Here is a 20614-nt window from a genome sequence, read left to right as displayed (position 1 = left end):
ATTATGTATCCTCTATATTCATACCATGAATTACTAAGTCTTTGGAAACTCCTCTTGCTCCTGTGGCAGTGACCCATCAATGTATTGAGGAAGAAAAGGAAGGCGTAGCTACCATGCAGTTCCAATGCTCATAGAACGAAACATCAAAATGCTTTCTGAATTCTAACCCAACTTTCTCTAGCTCAGAGGTATGGTCTTTGTCCACCCACTTAGTGATTTCTCGATCAGTTCTCTGGAGCTGCTCATGCCTTCAGGAACTTCAAGTACAAAGGAAACATCTGGAGTCTGTAACACATGGGAATTCAGAGTACCAGGAAACCCACTGCATGTTGCTGCATCCACTCCCCAGACTTGTGCCGAGACACTTGTAGCTGATGCCATTCCAGACCTTCCAATCAATTCTTTGTCCCTCTTCGGTGTGTTTCTAAAGTCCTGAACCCCACTGTCAGTTTCAGGTTGGACTTCTCTTTCATTTGTCTTCTGTCAATAACTATCCTTCAACTGTGGTACTACCAGCTGCAAGGTTCCAGTCTCGCAGGCAGAGAAAAACATTATAAGTGCATCCAGAACCCAGAGGGATTTAGCAAGTCCCTTGTCTACACAAATCCTTGTTTTCAAGCCCGGAGTCCTGTGCCTATCTTTTGTAACACATCTCAAAAGCTGGGATTTTGAAAAGGGAGGTTGAGTAAAACTAAGACAATAAATAAAGGCTTAATGTTTGGTTTAGTCCAAACAAATTACAAGTTTGGTTGCATCTGAGTCTTCTTCAGTATAACTGACAACTGAAAAATGAATGCAGTTTAATAAAAACAAGGGCACAGTTATACATACTCTTTGAGATTTGTATGCACGAGTCCACCAACAAGTGGTGTAGGGGGTGGGGAGGTGTGCATCTGTGTCTGTATGTGTGTAGAAGTCAAGAAAATAAGCCAATACATAATCACTGTCTCTTTACTGCCATAAAAAAAAATCCAAATACCTTGAGAACTTACCCAAAGGTTCTAGCAGAAAAGCACAGCTACTCCTTATACCTTTGAACTAAGAATACAGGTCCTCCTGTGTTTGGGGGAGGTCATCCTATTCAACTGAGTGTGCAGCTTTAGGAAACACTCATACTGAGTTTGGGGGATTTTTGTTGTTGTTATTATTTTTCTTGTTGATTTTTTTTTGAGAGAGAGAACGTGAAGTTGGAGGATGGCATAGAGGATCTGGAAGGAGTTGGGGAAGAGAAAAGAAGATGATCAAAATATATTGTTTGAAACAAAACCTTTTAAATAAAAAATTTTAAATATCCAAATGACTGTAAAAAAAACTATGACAAGAAATTTACATGCTAATGGTGCATTTGAAGGGGGAAAAAAGGGGAGGCTTCTTAAGGACTGTGGCTTTGAAGTAGTAAAAGGTGATGTCATGGATAGTTACTATTTTTGCTTTACAGCTGGAACACGGCTCCTGTGCTGCATCTTAATCTACCTCCTTGTTGTTTCTCCTTTAGCTCAACAGAATTCACCAAAAATCCATGAAGGCTGGTGGGCATACAAGGAGGTGGTCCAAGGAAGCTTTGTTCCAGGTAAATACACATCTATTTTTATCACTTTGCTCCTCAAACATTTTTAAGGAGATAGAAATACTCAACACCCCATTCATCAGTTTATCACACACTACTCCTCATACCCCTATGTATTAGTAAAATGATAATTTAAAAAAAAACAGAATTTGGATGAACACCGGTGTTATTTCTACGATGTCACATTGGCTACATGGCCTGAAATGTATGGTAAAAGTCAAAAGAGTCTATAACTCAAGTATTGGAAGAGTATTACATTAAGGGAAGATTTATTTTGTGAGCAGCAACCTTTACATAATATATTGTTTTTCTGTGTAAGCCTGTAATCCTCAATAGGCATCTCCTCTAAAGAGGGGGAGGATTGAAGACTGAGAGCGGAGGCTGTCTGCCCACACTTGGTTAAATGAGGAAGGACTGTTCTTAACATTAATGAAACAGGAAATTTGAACAGACTGACCACGGCAACGAAGCTCGCTGGGATGCATGCTGTCACTGATGTCACTACAGCAGCATCCATGCTCAAGACTCGGCAGATCAAGCCAAGCATCATCTAAAAATAACAGGTCATGTGTGGACACTGTCAGCATGTGGGCAGTGGACTGAGAACCAAAGGCAGGCTATAGCCAGAAACACACCGTGACTTGAGTTGAGAAGGAGAGCAGAGGGCCCTGTCTCTCCCACTTCCCTTACTTGTAATGATCCTATTCTCTATATAATAGGTGGAATTAATAACCTGGTATTAACTGTAAAAACCATAAACCATCCCACAAGACATCAGAAGAGAGAGAAGCAAAAGAAAGAGCAAGCATTTAAAGGGAAAAAGGCATGGATGGGCAACATATCCCACGGTATTTTTAACTTATTAGATGTGAGAGAGACAGAAAGGAAACTCTCAAGGGCTTCAGTGTATGGTCCCACTCACCCTTGGTGCTCAGAACAGAAGATTAAAAGAACCAGCTGAGGGTGCCGAACTTGGTGACAGGTAAAATGTGCTGTGTCCCAGGTCATCTGATTCATTCTTGACTGTTCCATCTTTTTGCCTTTCTATTTCTTTTGTAGAGCTTTTCATATAAGCTGGACAAAAAGAAGGTGCTTGTAAAATTCCTTTAAGCATCTCTGTTTTCATTTCTGTCATGGAACAACAATAAGTATTGCTGGGGCTGTTTCATTGGAGGAAGACACTCATGGTAAAAGGCGGGGGGAGGGGTGACTCAGGAAAAAGCCACTTGGCTGCTAGAGAGTTTCAGAGGTCTACATCCCTAACTAATGCAGCACATGGTGCATTGTTCTTTAGCCCAGTGTGCACAGAGACTGAATTTAATTCACCCACAAGTGGCCAGGTTTCTAATAGCAATCATGAAAGTTACATGCACTATGTCTATTTCAATAGGTATAGATATCTGTCATTTGATATTTATAGTTGGTGGAATCCTTCTCTATGATATAAAAGATTTGTATTTTGTCAAGAGAAACTTTTTATACTCATGATAGCTCAGAAATTCTATTAACCACTATATTCTTTGTACCTGTGAGTATGGGATTAGAAAAACCAAAGAGAGTCCCTCATTTCTAAATTACTTCTACCTCTGTAGAGAGCACCTGTGGTTACTGACTTGCCCTTAGATAGCAATGTGTGGTTCTGTAACATTTTGCCTCTCTACCTTATACTATTTGTTTTGGTTTCTTATATCCTCTTTATATATGTCCAAAGCCCTGGTTTGACTTGTTTTATGCGTTAGAGGCAACCATGGGTAAGAACTTTCATCCTAACCTGGATGCTGACTGAGAGTGTTACTTTTTCTTCATTTCCAGCCTGGTTTGCATACAAGTTGTGTCTATAGAATTTGTGTTGGAGAGAAACACATAAAGGCCACAGCAGTGGCAAGTGAAAGGTTAATTTGGTGCCAGAATGTCCTACTTTGGCCAGTTTGGGTGTCATTTATGCAATACTTCCCTGATGCAGAGCACCTTGTTTGGGGGTAAGGAAGAGGAACTGGCACATAGCTCTTACTCAAACTGAACTCACCTTCTAAAGATAGACCATAAAGGCATGGCTCCAGAGAACCAGTGCTGTCGCAAGGCTGATAATGGTGTAGAGTTATCATGATTCTGCCTGTGTAGAGTGTATCAGAATTTCTTGTTGACCAGCTCAATACATGCCTTCCACTAGCCTCACCCTCAGCAGGCTCTGCTTTGCAGGCAAATCCCAGGTTTTGTTTGGCTGTTCACCCTCCACACAGCTAACATCTATCACAACAATGGTGAGTTCCTTCTTCTTTTATTGCCAGAAACATTGTAATGACTAGTTTACGTAATGGCTAAAGCATGCTACCAGACATTTGGTCAGAAACCTCTCTCTCTTTCTTTCTTTCTTTTTCTTTCTTTCTTTCTTTCTTTCTTTCTTTCTTTCTTTCTTTCTTTCTTTCTTTCTTTCTTTCTTTCTTCCTCTCTCTCTCTCTCTCTCTCTCTCTCTCTCTCTCTCTCTCTCTCTCTCTCTCTCTCTCTCTCTCTCCTCCCATATCCTTCCTTTCCCTATTTCATTAGTTCTCTTTCTCTGGACAACCGACGGACACCACACACATACACACACACACACACACACACACACACACACACACACACACACACACACACACAAAGTGATTAGTGGTTCTGTCCATGGCATGGTGTGAAAGGAAGTCTGCTGAATAAGCTTGAATACTAAAACCACACTGAAGACAGCTTAATGGAAATATAGGAGGATCCTTCTTATTATTTAAGCCATTTTCTTACTATACTGTGTGCACATGTGTGTGTGTGTGTGTGTGTGTGTGTGTGTGTGTGTGTGTGTGTGTGTGAGAGAGAGAGAGAGAGAGAGAGAGAGAGAGAGAGAGAGAGAGAGAGAGAGAGAGACAGAATATGTATGTTGGACACACACATGCTATGTGATGCCTATGTGGAAGACAAAGAAAAATTTTAGAAGTTGGTTCCCTCTTTCCACCATAGTTTCTGGGGTTTGAGCTTAGATTGTCATGTTTGTGAGCAAGTACTTTTGCCTGCTAAGCAATCTTGCTTGACCCAGTAATACCCTTTTATGGACCACCTGAAGGTTTAATTAACCATGGAACTACCTCACCACTCATCTTGTTCAGTGAGATTATAAACTTCTTTACTCGCTCTCTGTTATTTTCTGTTCAAAATAGTTTTCCAGATTCAGGTGTCCAAGGCTGAAGGAGAGAAGGATGCTAGGATCTCAGTATTTCTCAGGGGGATAAGGAGGACAACATGAAGACTATCAGTACAGACAAAGAAGAGTGAGATCTACACTGTCTTAGAGTGGTAGATTCTGCCTCTCTAAAACTCAGAACCTAGGAAGAACTAGTGAAGAGGTCAGCACACATGGTTTATACAGGCCAAAGCAAAGTACTTTTGTTCAGTGCATAGGGCTTCAGGCATCTCTGAAGGGGGAAGAATGTTAATATATTTCTAAGCAGTGAAAGACTAATCAAAATGGGATTCTGGAAAACTAGCTATGGTTCCTGTGGTAGAAGTCAACTACATTCCACTGAAGATAAGAGACAGACACAAGTATTGTTTTAATCAAACATTTTAATACAGATGACAAACTTCTAGAAAAAAAAACTATAAAACAAGACTATGGATCCCTACAACATCCATAATGAAATGTTGATGGTATCAAACTATAGGCAGTTAAAGGTTATTGGGGGAAGGGGATGTCATTTTCTTCAATGGGGTGGCCACAGAGAAGTTGCACAGCTGTACTCAGTAACCTCGCGAGGAACTCTTGTTAAGCTCAGTGAGCCACACACAAAAGGAAGATAAAAAGTAGGAGAGAGACTTGATGAGAAGAAGGGCTCCAGTGAGAGGGGGAGGGGATGAGGAGAAGAATTGTGGGGGGGCATAAATGACTAAACTTCATTGCATAAATGTGTGAAACTGTTAAATAAGAACAAAATAAATAAAATATATATGTTCACACACATAAAAAAACCATTAGATTAATTATGCTGAGGAATTAGCAGAAAGTTTGTTCAGTACCATTTAAATTTTATTTATTAAATAATAAAAATGTGTTATAAATATATCAGATATATATAACACATTTTTAATTTAATGTAAATACACACATGTCTTTAACATACTTCTAGAATATGTGCCAAATACTATCTATTCATGTTCTACTTACGTTAAAAAAAAAAATGATCATCTTCCCTAGGAGGAGACATTGTACTATGGAATGTTATGGCATAAAGAGATGATGTATAACTTCTGGGGCTTGCAATGTAGTAGGGGAGTCACTTGCTAAAAATAATATACAGCCACTGGACATCCCGATATCTGCTTCATGTGATAAGGTTCACAAGGGAAGTCTCTTTTCAGCCTAAAACAAAATCTGGGCTTGCTTCTCTTCTAAAGCTGTGAATCACAACCCATGGATTACGTATTTTCCTAAACTTATGAAGCTCTAGAGAAGGTGAAAACCCCTCTTAGAGGAGTCTGTCACCTGCTAAGGCTCACTCCAGGACACTAGGTCTGAGTCCCTCAGCACATCATTGATCCAGGATGACCTCCCTCAAAAAAGTTATTATTTGGCCCTGAGATACGATTCTAAAGAGCTTACCCTGGCCTCAATCTCTGGAGGCAGTGAGAGAAAGACAGATAAATGTCTGCTATCTTACAATATTTCCAAGACCCCTCTGAAAAGTGTTTGGGAGTTACTAACTTTAAGAAGGAAAGGGGGACATCCCAGGGGAGGCACAGCCCTGAGGATCAGGAGCACTCAACAGAGGAGGAAGAGAAACGGAATTTTAGAATGAGAAGAAAGAGGGGCAATGGCCTGAAAGCCTTGAAAGGTGTGTGGCTCAGTAGAGCAAGAAGAGCTCTGGGAATTAATACTAAGGAGCAGCAAAGGTCTGATGATGAAGTGATGTACCGATTGATACTCTAGACATCCTGAAGGCCCTGAAGATACAGGGAAGAGGTTGACAGTATTACAGAGTTGAAGTAAAAAGAGGTGACTTGAGCTAGGACGGGAACAGTGAAGATTCCCAGGACAGGCCAGCTTTTATGGTTAGGGTCCTCCTCTCCTTTCATCTCCTGCACCATCAGGATATAGAACTGGCCTTCCCTACAACAGGCACTCCACAACTGCTAAATTGACTTGGGTCAGAACAGACACATAAGAAAGAAAAAGATAAAAGAAAGACTTGACTCTACAGACAGAAGTTCTTCAGCCCTTGAAGTGATGAATATAATAATAATAGTAGTAGTAGTAGTAATAGTAATAACAATAATAATGCAATAGTAATGATAGATCACAGTATGAAATCCAGTGCATAATACAAAGGGAAACTGCTGTTTTTCTCAATTTTATTATGTGTCTAATAAGCATGTATATAGGCATGTATGTGTTACTTGACATGTTGAAGTCAACAAACAATTTTGTGGAGCCAGTTCTTGCCTTGCACTTTCATGTGGGTTGTGAGGATCAAATTGGGATCACCAGGCCAGCACAGTAAGCACTTTACCTGAGGAGCCATCTTGCTGGCCCAATACTGCATGCGTAAGGTAGTGTTTCTCAACCTGTGGGTCACCACCCTTTTGGCAGTTGCATATCAGATATCTTAACATATCAGAGATTTACATTACAATTCATAACAGTAGCAAAAATTACAATTATGAAGTAGTGACGAAATAATTTTATGGTTGGGGGCATCACCACAGCATGAGGAACTGTATTAATGGGTTACAGCATTAGGAAGGTTGAAAACCACTGTTTTAAGGTCTAGTAGAAATAGTCTAGAAATCAGGGAGTCCCTGCCTGCAAAGCCACAGCAAGCTAGGAGCAGAAGTTAGCCAGGACACTACTAGTCTAATAAATGGACATAGAGAATCATTCCAGGCAGTAAAGTCTGTGTGGTAGCAAGCATGGGCAAGATATACGTGAGAAAGAGAACAAAGGACACTGTGGTGAGTGCAAAATGACAGAGGCCAGGGGCTTTGATAGTGAATATGGTCAGGCACTGACTCGAAGGCTTACAGACCATACTTAATGTTTGAATAGAGGTCCTGGGAGTAACTGGAGGATAGAGAAATGGTTATGAGCCATTACTTCTTCCTGAAGACATGGAAATCACCACAGGATCCTGAAACTGAGTCCTTCACTTTCAGAACAATCAACAGAAGAATTTGTCACTAATGTTAATATTTATGATCAGGACTGGAGCTAAGGTTTCATTAGCTCACCATGCCATTCTATGTTGCTTTCCTTAAAATCAACTGCAAATGGCTCATCTTGGACAGTAAACTCCCCCAGAACACTATTTTCCAGCAATTCCTTGCTGGGTAGTCTTTAAATCTCAAGACTATTAGATGAATGCAATTATCTCCAACCACCTGTGGTTGCATACTGAAGTCTAATTAATTCTGCTTTGCAACGGGGGCTGTTCCCTTTGTTTAAAAAAGTCTCAGGCTTGACACCAGTGATACAAATAGCTCTTCTTTCCTCAACAGTCCTAGGCAGGAAACAAACATGAAGACAAGGTTCTTGCTGATCTAGGATGCCTCCTGGGTCATACATACCCCAGCATTCCTCCTGTAGTAAACAACTCTCAGTGGTTTCTATTACTACGTTAACTATCACCACTTACTTAATCAGCACATGTTTACTGTCTCACAGATTCCTTGGGTCAGAATCTGAGTATGACTTAGCTGGGTTCTCTATGAAGATCACACTGTTGAAGGCATCATTATGACTTACGCTCATCTAAAGTCATGTTCCTAATGGACTTGAAAGAGTTTCCTTCCTTTCCAGGGCCGAGGGCTTAGGCTCAGGAGGGTTTTTGTTTCATATTGACTGTTGCTTTAAAGCTAGCAAGAAGATAATTTACCTTGAATCTCTGCCTGGGAACTTTGGGAAGTTCTATGCTCTCTTTCACTGAAGATCAGACTGATTCAGAGTAATGCTCCTTTGGATGACTCACAGTCAATTGATGGAAAATGTTCTTCACATCTGTAAAATTTATTCATTTTTGCCACATATAGTAATAGGAAGGGTGAAATCCTATCAGATCAAAAAATTCCATTCATTCTAAAGCTTTTTACTATTGAAGCCAAGAATCCTGAGGCACCTTAGAATTTGGTCAAACACAGTGGCTCTCATTTCTTTGTGCAGAGGACCACAATTCTGCTTCTAAAATGTCCAACATAGTTGACTGTGGCATGACCATCCATCTTGGAGGACTACTACAAAATAGTGTCTTCTGAAATGACAAGAATGTTGCTCTCATTAACTCTCGATAGCTATATTTGCCTGAACAAGACCATACCAATAAATAATTCAGAATAGGTGGGAAGGGACTCACAGACCTCACCCTTAGTCAAGCAGTTGCAGGTGGTTGACAGTTTCTGAAGGAGGGAAGATCAATTTTTTTTTTTTCCAAAATGAGTCTCTTGGTAAGTTACCCTCACCCCCAGTATTCTGCCCTATACACATGTACATACAGGCAACACTAATTGGATTTAGTGAACAACACACACACAGAACATGAATTTGAGTGGAGGGTTTATGGAGACACAAGAGAAGTTGAAGGGGAATAGAGGTGGATATAGTCAAATGAATTGTATCCACGTATGAATTTCTAAAAAAAAAATGGAATCCATATTAATCATAGCATGGCATTTGAAAATGAAATAGAAGACGTTGTTCTGACACAGTATCTTCAAATCTTGAATGGGGAATTAATATCCTTTGGAAGGAATATTGTTTTCCTTTCTTTTACTGAAGACTATCTGAAGAAGGAAACTAGTAAGAAAGAAAGCAATATCCTTTGCCACCTTCTGGAGTCCCCTACCTCCCTTTTGCCATCACATGACTCTAACCTCTACTTCTATTATCATAACCCTTCTTAGACTTAGAAACTCCTGCTTCTCACATGTGAATGCTTGCTAGGCATGGTGGCATATACCTATAATCCCAGCACTCAAGACACTCAGGCAGGATGATCATGAGTTCAAGACTGGGTGAACTACATAGTGAGACCCTGTCTCAAAACAAGTAAAAAGGAAAAAATTTAAAACCATTGTGATTGTATCTAGTCCATCTACATAACCTTGAACTAATCTATGAATCACAAGATCTTAGCCTAATCATACCCTTGAAGTCTCTTTTGCCATCTAAGGTAATACATTTGAAGTTTTGAGAACTAGGCTGTGGATACTTTGGGAAGACAATTATTCTGTCTCTAGCTATGTCATCTCCTAAGCTCATGGGATCACAATGACTGATCACACACAACATGTGTGTATGTGTATAATTGTCACTTAATTCTTTCAGCCTAAACCACATTTGCACTGTTATAATTCTTTTTCCAGGTGAGAAGACAGTGTAAGACAAGTGACATTATGGACTAAGTTTGCAGTGGTAGAAGCAGGTCTAGAGAGTGGTACACTGTTCTATGAGGCTCTGCTCCTCCAAGCCACTGTCTGAGTATGATCAAGACACTGCTTCTCGGATAGAATATTGCTTGATTCCCTTTGTTTTCTATGTAAGAAGCAAACTGAACACAGACTAAATAAATAAATACTATGCCAGATTAATTCCCTTAAAACTCAACAGAAATCATCTCTAGGTATAAACTAGCATTTGAATGTCATCCACTATATCTGAGGATATATCTATAGTCATCCACTATATCCTCTGTAATTGTCATCTTAAAAAAACATTTTATTTTGGAAAATTTTAGTTTTACAGAATGTTCCAAAGATAATGCTGGGAATTTTTAGGTATCCTTTATGCCCTACATTACTGTATACTACACCTTTGTCACAACATGGACACCAACTTGAATACACAACTATCAACTGATTTAAAGGTTGTTTTAGATATCCCAACACTTGCAACAAAATTCTTTTTCTATCCAATTTGGAGTACCCCATTTGCATAGCCATGATGCCTCTTACCGCCACCGAAGCAATGAGAGTCTCTCAGTGTTTCTTCACTGTTCCTTACTATTAGTTTTGCCATGTGCTGCATAGTTACTTGATAGACCATCCTTCAGTTTGAGCTTGTTTGTTGAATAGACTGGGACTGTAGTTTTAGGTGGCAAATTTCATACAAGTAGACTGCCATTTTCATTGCATACTCTTAGTGTAATGATCACTTCATGGGTTGTGTCTTATTCACACATCCTCATTAGTGAACAGATATGAAAGATTCAACAAATGAGAGATTTAACCATAGTGGTAGAGTAGGTGAGTGGTGACACTAGCCCTAGAACGCAGGTTCTTTGAATTGGTCTATAGTGTCACTTCAACCACACTATTCTAAAGCCCCTCTGACAGAGAGCTTTAAGACATCATTTTCTTTACTTCAAAACTATTTGTGATGCTTGCTGTTTAAGAGGAGAATTGTGCTTTAATTTCTTTCCAGGATAGTATCTGGAGTTAACAACAAAGAAACAAAAACCTAGGGCATAGTGTATGGTCCAAGGAACAGCACATCTGTGAAAGTGGTCGGTGTAATCAAGAACTAAGCTCTTGTTTTACCCATCAAATGTCCTTGGTCATAGACTGGGTGTGTAGCTAGAGTTTTCCTGCCTTGCCCGCAGTCAGGACAAATCTTTGTCACCCGCCAGTCCCACAGCCGCTCAGACCCAACCAAGTAAACACAGAGACTTATATTGCTTACAAACTGTATGGCCGTGGCAGGCTTCTTGCTAACTGTTCTTATAGCTTAAATTAATCCATTTCCATAAATCTATACCTTGCCACATGGCTCATGGCTTACTGGCATCTTCACAAGCTGCTTGTCATGGCAGCGGCTGGCAGTGACTCCTTCTGCCTTCCTGTTCTTTCTTTTCTCCTCTCTGTTAGTCCCACCTATACTTCCTGCCTAGCCACTGGCCAATCAGTTTTTTATTTATTGACCAATCAGAGCAATTTGACATACAGACCATCCCACAGCAGTACACAAGTATGCTCTCCCCAAGGTTATCCCTCCATTTGCTCTTCTACCCACCCCCTTTTAGATCACAGAAAGACAAAAGACTGTAAGAAAGTGCTCATAGGCTTGGCTTTCCTACTGACGAAACACGAAACCACAAGCAAGTGAGATTGTCTCTCAGGATCTTGATTTTCTCACATATAAAATCAGACTATTAAACAGCATGGCTTTCAAAGATTCATTCTATCGCTAATATTTTCTGTTTGCTAATGTGATATATGATTAGCTTGGAAGATATTAGCAGCATTAAGAAATAGAATATTGATTTCATTACAGGGTAATTTTATGTTTTGCATATTGCTGTTTGGAAGTGTAGTCAATGATGTAATTGTCTCTCAGTTTCTGATCTCTCATCTCTAAGAGGAAGCAAGAACTTAATGGGCACATTTTTCTCTGTCTAGAAAGCTGATGCTACATTGACTGGTCCTCAATTACAAATAATTTCAGCCTTGTTTTTTCCCCAGAAATTGAATGCCTATTGTTCAAAATGTACTGTGAGCCTGCTATGTGCCACACACCTTTCTAGACACTAGGAATACAAATTTGAATAAACTGCAGCTTCTGGTCTCAGAAGTTCACAGTTGGCTTTAGAGATATATGATTTAGCCTGATAAGGTATGGGAGGCAGGCAGTATGTGTGATGAGATCCACTGGGCACATAAAGGAAAAAACAACTAATTCTGTCTTTGAGAAGGTTTCGTAGATGAGCAATTCTCCCGAGACAGGACTTTTCAAATGTGAAGGCATCTGCCAGGTAGACAAGGTGAAAATGAGCACTACTGGTGTATGAAACATAATGTGATCTGAACTACTACTGAATAACAGATGAAACCTCCCTGTAAGTAGTAAGCACTTCTATTTAACACCCCGTCTAAGACGGGCCCTATCATTACCTTACTTCAGAGCTGAATAACAGAAAGTGCATTGGATTCTTAAATTGAGCTCCAAGTCCCAGTATATCAAGTACCAACTTCATGATGTTTGGAGACCACCAAACCACTCACAGCTTCACTTCACTCATTTATAAAATAAAGACAATGACAACTGTATTTTAGATGTTTTTGTGAAATGAAAAATGGCATACTAGAGCTAATTATTCCTTATAACTATTAACATGTGTTTTTAATCAGCCTTTGTTGTTGTGACAAAATACATAAACAATTTTTAAAAGATCCATTTTGAGTCCTGGTTTAGAAGGTCGTAATTCATGGTGTCCTGACGCCATTGCAACAGGCCTATGCTAGGGAGAGCTTTATGACATTAAGAACATGTAGCAAAGGAGGCTGTTCATCTCATGGTGACCAGAAAGGGGAGAGAGAGAGAGAGAGAGAGAGAGAGAGAGAGAGAGAGAGAGAGAGAGAGAATAGGGAGGAAGGGAGAAATAAAGGAACCGGGGACAGATATACCTTTGAAAAGTACAGTTAAAATAATCCACTTCTTTTTTTGTTTTTGTTTTTGTTTTTTTGAGACAGGGTTTCTCTGTGTAGCTTTGCGCCTTTTCCTGGAACTCACTTGGTAATCCAGGCTGGCCTCGAACTCACAGAGATCCACCTGGCTCTGCCTCCCGAGTGCTGGGATTAAAGGCGTGCACCACCACCGCCCAGCAATGATCCACCTCTTTAAAAAAAGGCCTACCTTAGGCCAGGCAGTGGTGGTGCACGCCTTTAATCCCAGGACTTGGGAGGCAGAAGCAGGTGGATCTCTGTTTGTACGAGGCCAGCCTGGTCTACAGAGCGAGTTCCAGGAAAGGCGCAAAGCTACACAGAGAAACCCTGTCTTGAAAAACCAAAAAAAAAAAAAAAAAAAAAAAAAAAAAAGCCTACCTGTCACCATCCTACTCATCAATGAACTAATCAATGAATCAATGCATTGATGAAGTTTGCTAATCAATGAATCAATCCATTGATGAAGTTTGTGTGTTCATAATCCAATCACCTCTCTTTGCCACTACTGGCTTGGGGATCAAGGTTTCCATGCATGAGCCTTTGTAGACATAGTTCACAGCTAAGTCATAGATAGCAATGTACACAGAAAGGGAAGAGTCTTGCTCAGTTTTACTGCTATATTGAGTTCCTAATGCATCTTCCCAATCCGGAGAACTTCTTAAATATGTATTCTAAAGACAGAACATTGCACATTGAAATACAACTGCCATGAACTTATACATACATCTCCGTACTTAGGGTAGTACACGTTCGTTTAGGTCCATTCCTAATTTTAAATGAGTATTCCGGCATGGTGGTTGCGATGGTTAATATTGTCATCTTGACACAATGAGGAGTCACCTGGGAGTCCAACCTTTGGTCATGTTCTTGACACAGTTTCTAGACTGAGTTCATAGAGGTTCAAAGATCCACTCCAAATGTGGGCACCACCATCCCATGAGCTTGGGTCCTGGACTGAATAAAAAGGAAAAAGCCAACTGAGCACCAGCATTCATTGCTCTCTGCTTCCTGACTGTAGATGCAATGTGACCGCTTGCTTCATTCACCTACCCACTCTGCCTTCCCTGCCATGATGGACATGTCCTTAAACGGGGAGCCAAAATAAACCCTGCTTCCGTTGCTTTGGACAGGGATTTTGTCACAACCATGACAAAAGCAACCAGTATGATGACTTTTACACATGTTCTTCTGAGACAAACAGCTTTTTTGAGGTCACAAGGTAATGTCTGGCCAATCAATACAGGTGGTTCTAGCTAATCAACTCCTTGAGATGGACTTCTGGAGCTTTGGGACCTATAGGCTCTGTTATGCCAAAACAGGCACAGTAAGAGTGGCACATGCTGGGTAGAGGCAGTAGGGCTGTTCACTGTCTGTAAAAATTAAGTCAAAATAACGGAGCCTGTTTAAAGTTTGACTGATTCTTTTGGTGTCCTTAGGAGCTGGAAACTAAATACTCCAGTGATTAAAATCTCCTCTCTCAAAGTCTTAGTCTAAGCTCTAAGCAGTTGCTGTATAAACTGTTGAGTTCAAGTTCAAGATTATGAATAATCTTCTAATTAGCACATGTTTTGTTACTTATTTCTTAAGTGGTCATGTTTCCTTTTTGGAAGCTAATTGGAGGAACCCTCAGTTTCCAGTGAGTCTCCAACACATGGAGACTCAGCTACCTGTGTTTGTTCCAAGATCATATTCCTAAAGTTTCCATTTTGGTGGCTAACTGGAGAGCAGCTTTCATTTCCACACACCTAGTGTCTATATTCCAGAATTTAAATTATTTGATTCAAAATAAACAAAAATATTATTATAGTTATAAACACACAGAATGAGAATTTTTTATTATTTCAGTGATGTCATTTCGTGTGACTATTTCAAGGTTTTTATTGTACTTCTGTCTTAAAACACAAAGCAGCCGGGCGGTGGTGGCGCACGCCTTTAATCCCAGCACTCGGGAGGCAGAGCCAGGCGGATCTCTGTGAGTTCGAGGCCAGCCTGGGCTACCAAGTGAGCTCCAGGAAAAGGCGCAAAGCTACACAGAGAAACCCTGTCTCAAAAAACAAACAAACAAACAAAAAAAAACAAAAACAAAAAACACAAAGCAATGTATATTTTTCCTTGGTAACATTCAATGCATATGCAGAATATTTCATTGAGAATAATACCTTAACTATCTAAGTGTTTTTAAGTTGCTCTGAAACTGAGGAAAGAGAGAGAGCAACAATTATTTTATTGTGACTGCTTATTGTGTGGTTACTGCAGAAAATAATTATGTTGCTTGGTGGGAGTATATTTGAAGTATCTATTCTGAGGTCAAATATTTTAGGTGTGGCATTATATAAAGCCTTGGGCTCAGCACCTTTCCCCTCACTAAAAACCCAAAAGTAGAGCTGTGGCAGTTTAATGACCAAGGAATAAATGTGCTTGGTTTCTGTAAATCAAGTTTAATGGGTTCATAACCATGGTGTGGCCCCAAAGCCCTGACTTCCCAACTATGTGAAAATCCATCAGCCCATTTTTTGCAAAGCCTATTTGAAAGGTATACCCTGGTTGCCTCCACAAGCCACAGGCATAGCTTCACTGAACTGCACTGTGGTGCTCTGGTAGTAAATAGTGCCCACTGAGTCACTGTGTGATAATGTGATTGTTTACAGAATACCCAGCAGGATGCTTTAACCTCAGATTTGCCGTTATGTCAGGTGAAAGATAATCAAAGTCAGCAAGATTATAACCCCCAGCCAGGAATCTTACTTCTTTTACAAAAGCATGTCAGGACAATGCTTGTAAACTCTGTAATCCAGCATTCATAACATTCTCAAAAAGACAAATTGTGCAACAAAAGCTTCTATGCGTCAAGTATCCAATGTGAGACATTCCCACTTGGTCATTTGACAATACAAGTCAGCCAACTTCCTTTCTCAATATAGAGTGGCTGGCCATGTCACAGTTGTGTGATAATGGGATTGGAGCCTTCTTTCTCCCCAGCAATCCACTGTAAGGCCCCTGGCGACTGATGATTTCTTACATACTATATGCAAATTATTCTGCCAATTCTCTTCTCCTCACTGGACAGAAATGGGTCTCTAGTTCTTGCCAAGTGCCAGACCTTTCCCCTCACTGCAATTTTTAAAAATTAGCTTACGAAGTATTCTATTTCCATGTGGGGTTTTAGTACCTTTTTATTTCTGTCAATGGTTTCCCCACCCTAGGTTTCCTCTTATCACCTTGCTCCCTTTCCATATTGTGCCCCTTTCTACTCCTGTGCATCCCCTTTCTGCTTTGTTCCATTGCCTTCCTCACCTCCCATGCCCTCATTGAAGTCCTCGTTATGTCCAGTTTCATGGACCCTTTTTTCTCGTTTCCTGGGATTTAGCCAAGTTACTCTCACCTGGATTTGTGTACTGAACACTTTAGAGGCTAGGATCCAATGTGAAAGAGAACAAAAGCATGTGTCTTTCTGAGCCTGAGTTACCTTGCTTAATATGTTTTCCAATTCAATCAGATTTCTGGCAAATTTCACTTTTCCTTGTGTGTATGTACTACACTTTCATCAGCCGTTCATCTGCACTAAAAGCCATCTACAGATTCAATGCAATCACCATAAAAATTCCAATGATGATCTTCACGGAACTATACAAAACAACTCTAAATTTCATCGGGAAACGCAAAGGATCCCGGATAGGCAAGGCAATTCTAAGCAGAAAGAGCAAGCCTGGGGCATCACATTACTTTCCCTCAAACCATCCTCAGGAGCCACAGTGATAAAGACAGCATGAGACTTGAAGCAAAACAGAGATGTAGAACAGCAGATTATAATAAAATTCCTGGAGATAAATAAAAACAGCTATGGACACCTAGTTTTTGACAGAAGTGTCAAAAACATGTACTGGACAAAAAGATGACATTTTTAACAAACAAGTGTGGGAAAAACTGGATATTCTCCTACAAAAAAAAAAGTAGCTGCAAATTTCCCACCTTGAACAAGAGTTAATTCAACCTGCACAGTATCAAGCCAGTTTTAACTGCAGCATGGTCAGGGGAAGGACTCTCTAGGATCCATCCTTAGCTCAGGAGCCATCCGGAGTTGAGGGTTGGTTAAGGGAAGAGAGTCATGTTTCCCTGAGGGTGTGGCCACTGCTAAGTCCCCTATTCCACAGTGGTTGGCCCCACAACCAGGCTTAGAGGGTCAATATTAATTGGACTCAACGAGTTATATGGAGAAAAAAAAAGAAAAGAAAGAAAGGAAAACACTTGAAGTTTGGATGAAGGTATGCTGGGGGGCCCAAGAGAAATTGGAAGGGGAGAATGAGTATTGGATATGATCAAGATATATTGAATAAATCTATGTCATGTTCAAAGAATAAGTTAAAAAAGTGTGAAAATTAATAAATAAACAACTCAAAGTGGATCAAAGACCTTAAATTAAAATCAGGAATACTGAAACCTTTAAAGGTAAACATAAAGGAAATAATTTAGTACTTAAATATAGGCACTGAATTTCTGAACTGAACCCCAGTAGTATATGAATCAGCCCCAAGAACTGACAAATGAGAGCATATGAAATTTAAAAGTTCCCTCACAGCAAAGTAAAACCACCAACACAATGGAAAGACAACGTACACGGTGGGAAAATATCATTGCCATCTGTAATTTAGACAAGGAGTTTATACCTAAAATATATAAGGGACTGCGAATGAAAAAAAAAAAAGACACCCACCCCCAAAACAATTGCCAGTCTATAAGTGGGCCAATGATCTGAGCAAATGGTCCTCAAAAGAAGGCAACTAGACAATAAATCATTTTAAAACTATTCATCATCTCTCCCTATCAGATAAATTCAAATCAAAACTGCCTTGAAATTCCATCAGAATGGCTACCATCAACAAATGCTATTGATGGTGTGGGGAATGGGGAACTCTAGTCTTCTGTTGTTGGGATTGTAAAACTAGTCCAGCCACTAGGGAAATCAGTGCAGAGTCTTTGAGGAAACCTGGAAATTGACCTAAGGTATGACCTAGCTATGCCTACTAGACATAGAACCAAGGGACTCCACAGCCTGCTACAGAGACCCTCCAACATTCATGTTGACGGATGCTCTTTTCATTATAACTAGGAAGTGGTATCAGCCGTTAGCCCTTTCTCAGCCCCAGCTTCCATCACCTGGAATTCTTCTCTGGACACTTCTTTTTCCTTTCTAAAATAGTGTGCATTTCTAGACCTACCACTTCTAGAATGGAGGGCCCCTTTGCAGCCTGAAGTGTCTATCTATGTTTCCTCATCTCATCTCATTTTTTTATAAACATGGTTTTCCAGTACTTCTCCCTGTAACTTCTGACAGACTCATGCTCACTTGTTTTATGTAATTGGAAAATCACCCACACTAGTTGTGGGGGCTTCCCAGTTGCAGCTCTGTATTCCAGACTGCTCTACCTCTCACCTGAACACCTCAATTTCACAGGGTAAAGCCAAGCCACTTACAAACCATGTTGAGATGCATCTGAGGCTGTCTGTCTTACTCTTGAAGACTCAGCTTTTCCTTCCCAGAATACTCTAACACCACATCAATAGCCTAGAAGCAGGCACCCTTTAAATCATTTTATATTTAAAACACATATTTCTTACATTTGTTTTTTCCTGGAGGAAAATATCATTTCTATTAATTCAGGTTAATTCAGGAGAAAATATGCCTTCACCTTATCAGTGTAAAATTATGTCTATAATGTCTATACTACTTGAATATGTTACTCTGTGAAATATCAGTAATCATATTTTAGTACATTTATACTCTATTTTTAGTCATGCATTTTTATGGCAGCTATGTTTTCTTGGAGGCATTCTTATATGTCTCTGCTCCTGTGCAAACTAATGGGTTTCTAAGTTTGTTGCTCAGCTATCACACTACCTTTTATTTTTTTGTTTTGTTTCCTGCATGATTGCTATTCTTTGTGACTTGTCGTATAATCTTGAACCTACTTTAAAATTTCTGAAACTCCATAGTTAATTGTCTTTGTTCTTGCTTTGGTTTTTTGTTTGTTTTGGTTTTGGTTGTTGTGTTTTGTTTTTACAGAAAGGATATGTGTGTGGGAGATCAAATTTCTGGGCTGTAGTAAGAACTGAATAAGAACTTTTCATTTGACCATACACTTAAATGGTAGTTTGTCTGGTAGCAAAATTCTAGCTTCAAAATTAGCCTTATTTTAGATTTTTTTCTTGTCATTGCTCTACAATCAACTAAAAAAACAGTGTCCCATGTAAAAAATATGATGTTTTTGGAAATAAATGTTAACTCAAAAATTAGTTTTTAAGATGGTGTTTTATTTTAATTTTTAAATTTGCTTATTTAAGATATTACCTTTACCCTGGAAGTTCAGAGATGTCACTGGGATGTACTTAAATGTATTGCTATTTTGCTATTATTGTTTGTGTTTAGAATGCTTAAATCTCAGGTTTTAACAGGACAACTTTTTTTTTCCTAATTGATCCAAAGGTCTATAATGGTAAGGAAAAAAAAAGGCCAGAAAAAAATGTAAACACTTACTAGATCTTACTAACTTAACAGTATAGTATCCAATTCACTCCAGGAAAACTTTCTTCTACTGTTTCTTTGTTTTCTCTGGCCTTTCACTCTGTCGTTATGGACAGGTTTTGGAATCTATGTCTCTATCTTCTTATCCTTTTATTGTTTGTTTCTACCCACATGTCAGTATCCTTCCCTTACTCTTACAACTTCTGATTCTTTCTTTTTCCACTGAGTTCTAGGAAATGTGTGTCTATATATTCTGACTTTCACCCATAGTCATTCTTTTGTGAAGGATTTCTGTAATTCCTTTAGTTTGACTTCTTTTTTTATTTTATTTTATTTTATTTTTACTTTTTGGCGTGGTGGTACATGCCTTTAATCTCAGCACTCTGAGGCAGAACCTGGTGCCTTTCTGTTGGTGTGAGCCCAGTTCTTGTTTTGCTTTGTCTTTTAAATGATCGTTTTTATTTCATCGATATGTTGAAATCACTGTAAGAATACTAGTTGAGGAGCTGGGGAAGTGCGCTTGCAGATCAAGCTTGAGGACCTGAGTTTGTATCCCCAGAACCCACATCAAAGTCAGACTCACTGGTGTGTACTTGTTACCCCAGGGCTGGGCAGCAGAGAGGAGCAGATCCAGGGAGCACTGGCCAGCCTGTCTAATGGAAAGGAGTTCTTCAAGTTCAGTGCAAGATGTTGTCTCAAAAACGTAAGGTGAAGAAGTGATTGAGGCAGATATCCCCATGTCAGCCTCTGGCCTCCACACATATATCCACACAGGCAAGCAGTCCCACATATACATGTACATTCACACACAGACATACTATATGCACACTCATACACAAACAGACAAAGTTACTAAATGAATTAATTTTTTTCTTTTTTCTTTGCTAATCTTTGCTGCAACACTTAGGACATGAGTAGAGTCAAAAACTTCACTTACTGTGACTATTCATATTAATACGGGCCTGCATCAGCATCGTGAGGCTTTGGATAACCTTTATGCCAGATGTGACCCCCAGCTGTTAACTAATTCCTCTCAGCCATCCCATGAATTATTTATGATTATTGTGTCCATTTTGAAA

At 39.6% G+C, this 20614-nt stretch overlaps 1 protein-coding gene across 1 annotated transcript in view; it reads left to right on the top strand.

Moving 5' to 3' along the window:
- Ca10 (carbonic anhydrase 10) overlaps window positions 1-20614 on the top strand; it is a 506430-nt gene that overhangs the window by 86343 nt on the left and 399473 nt on the right. Inside the window, exon 2 of the mRNA XM_052755893.1 lies at window positions 1496-1570. Within this exon, the coding sequence (XP_052611853.1) occupies window positions 1496-1570 (75 nt within the window). The remainder of the gene's footprint in view (window positions 1-1495; window positions 1571-20614) is intronic.

Source organism: Peromyscus californicus, unplaced genomic scaffold (assembly GCF_007827085.1).
Source record: "Peromyscus californicus insignis strain IS unplaced genomic scaffold, ASM782708v3 Scaffold_3__1_contigs__length_106647218, whole genome shotgun sequence".
In the NCBI taxonomy this organism is placed as follows: domain Eukaryota; kingdom Metazoa; phylum Chordata; class Mammalia; order Rodentia; family Cricetidae; genus Peromyscus; species Peromyscus californicus.
The sequence above is the reverse complement of the archived record's forward strand: the minus strand, read 5'-3'. Positions and strand labels throughout refer to the sequence as shown.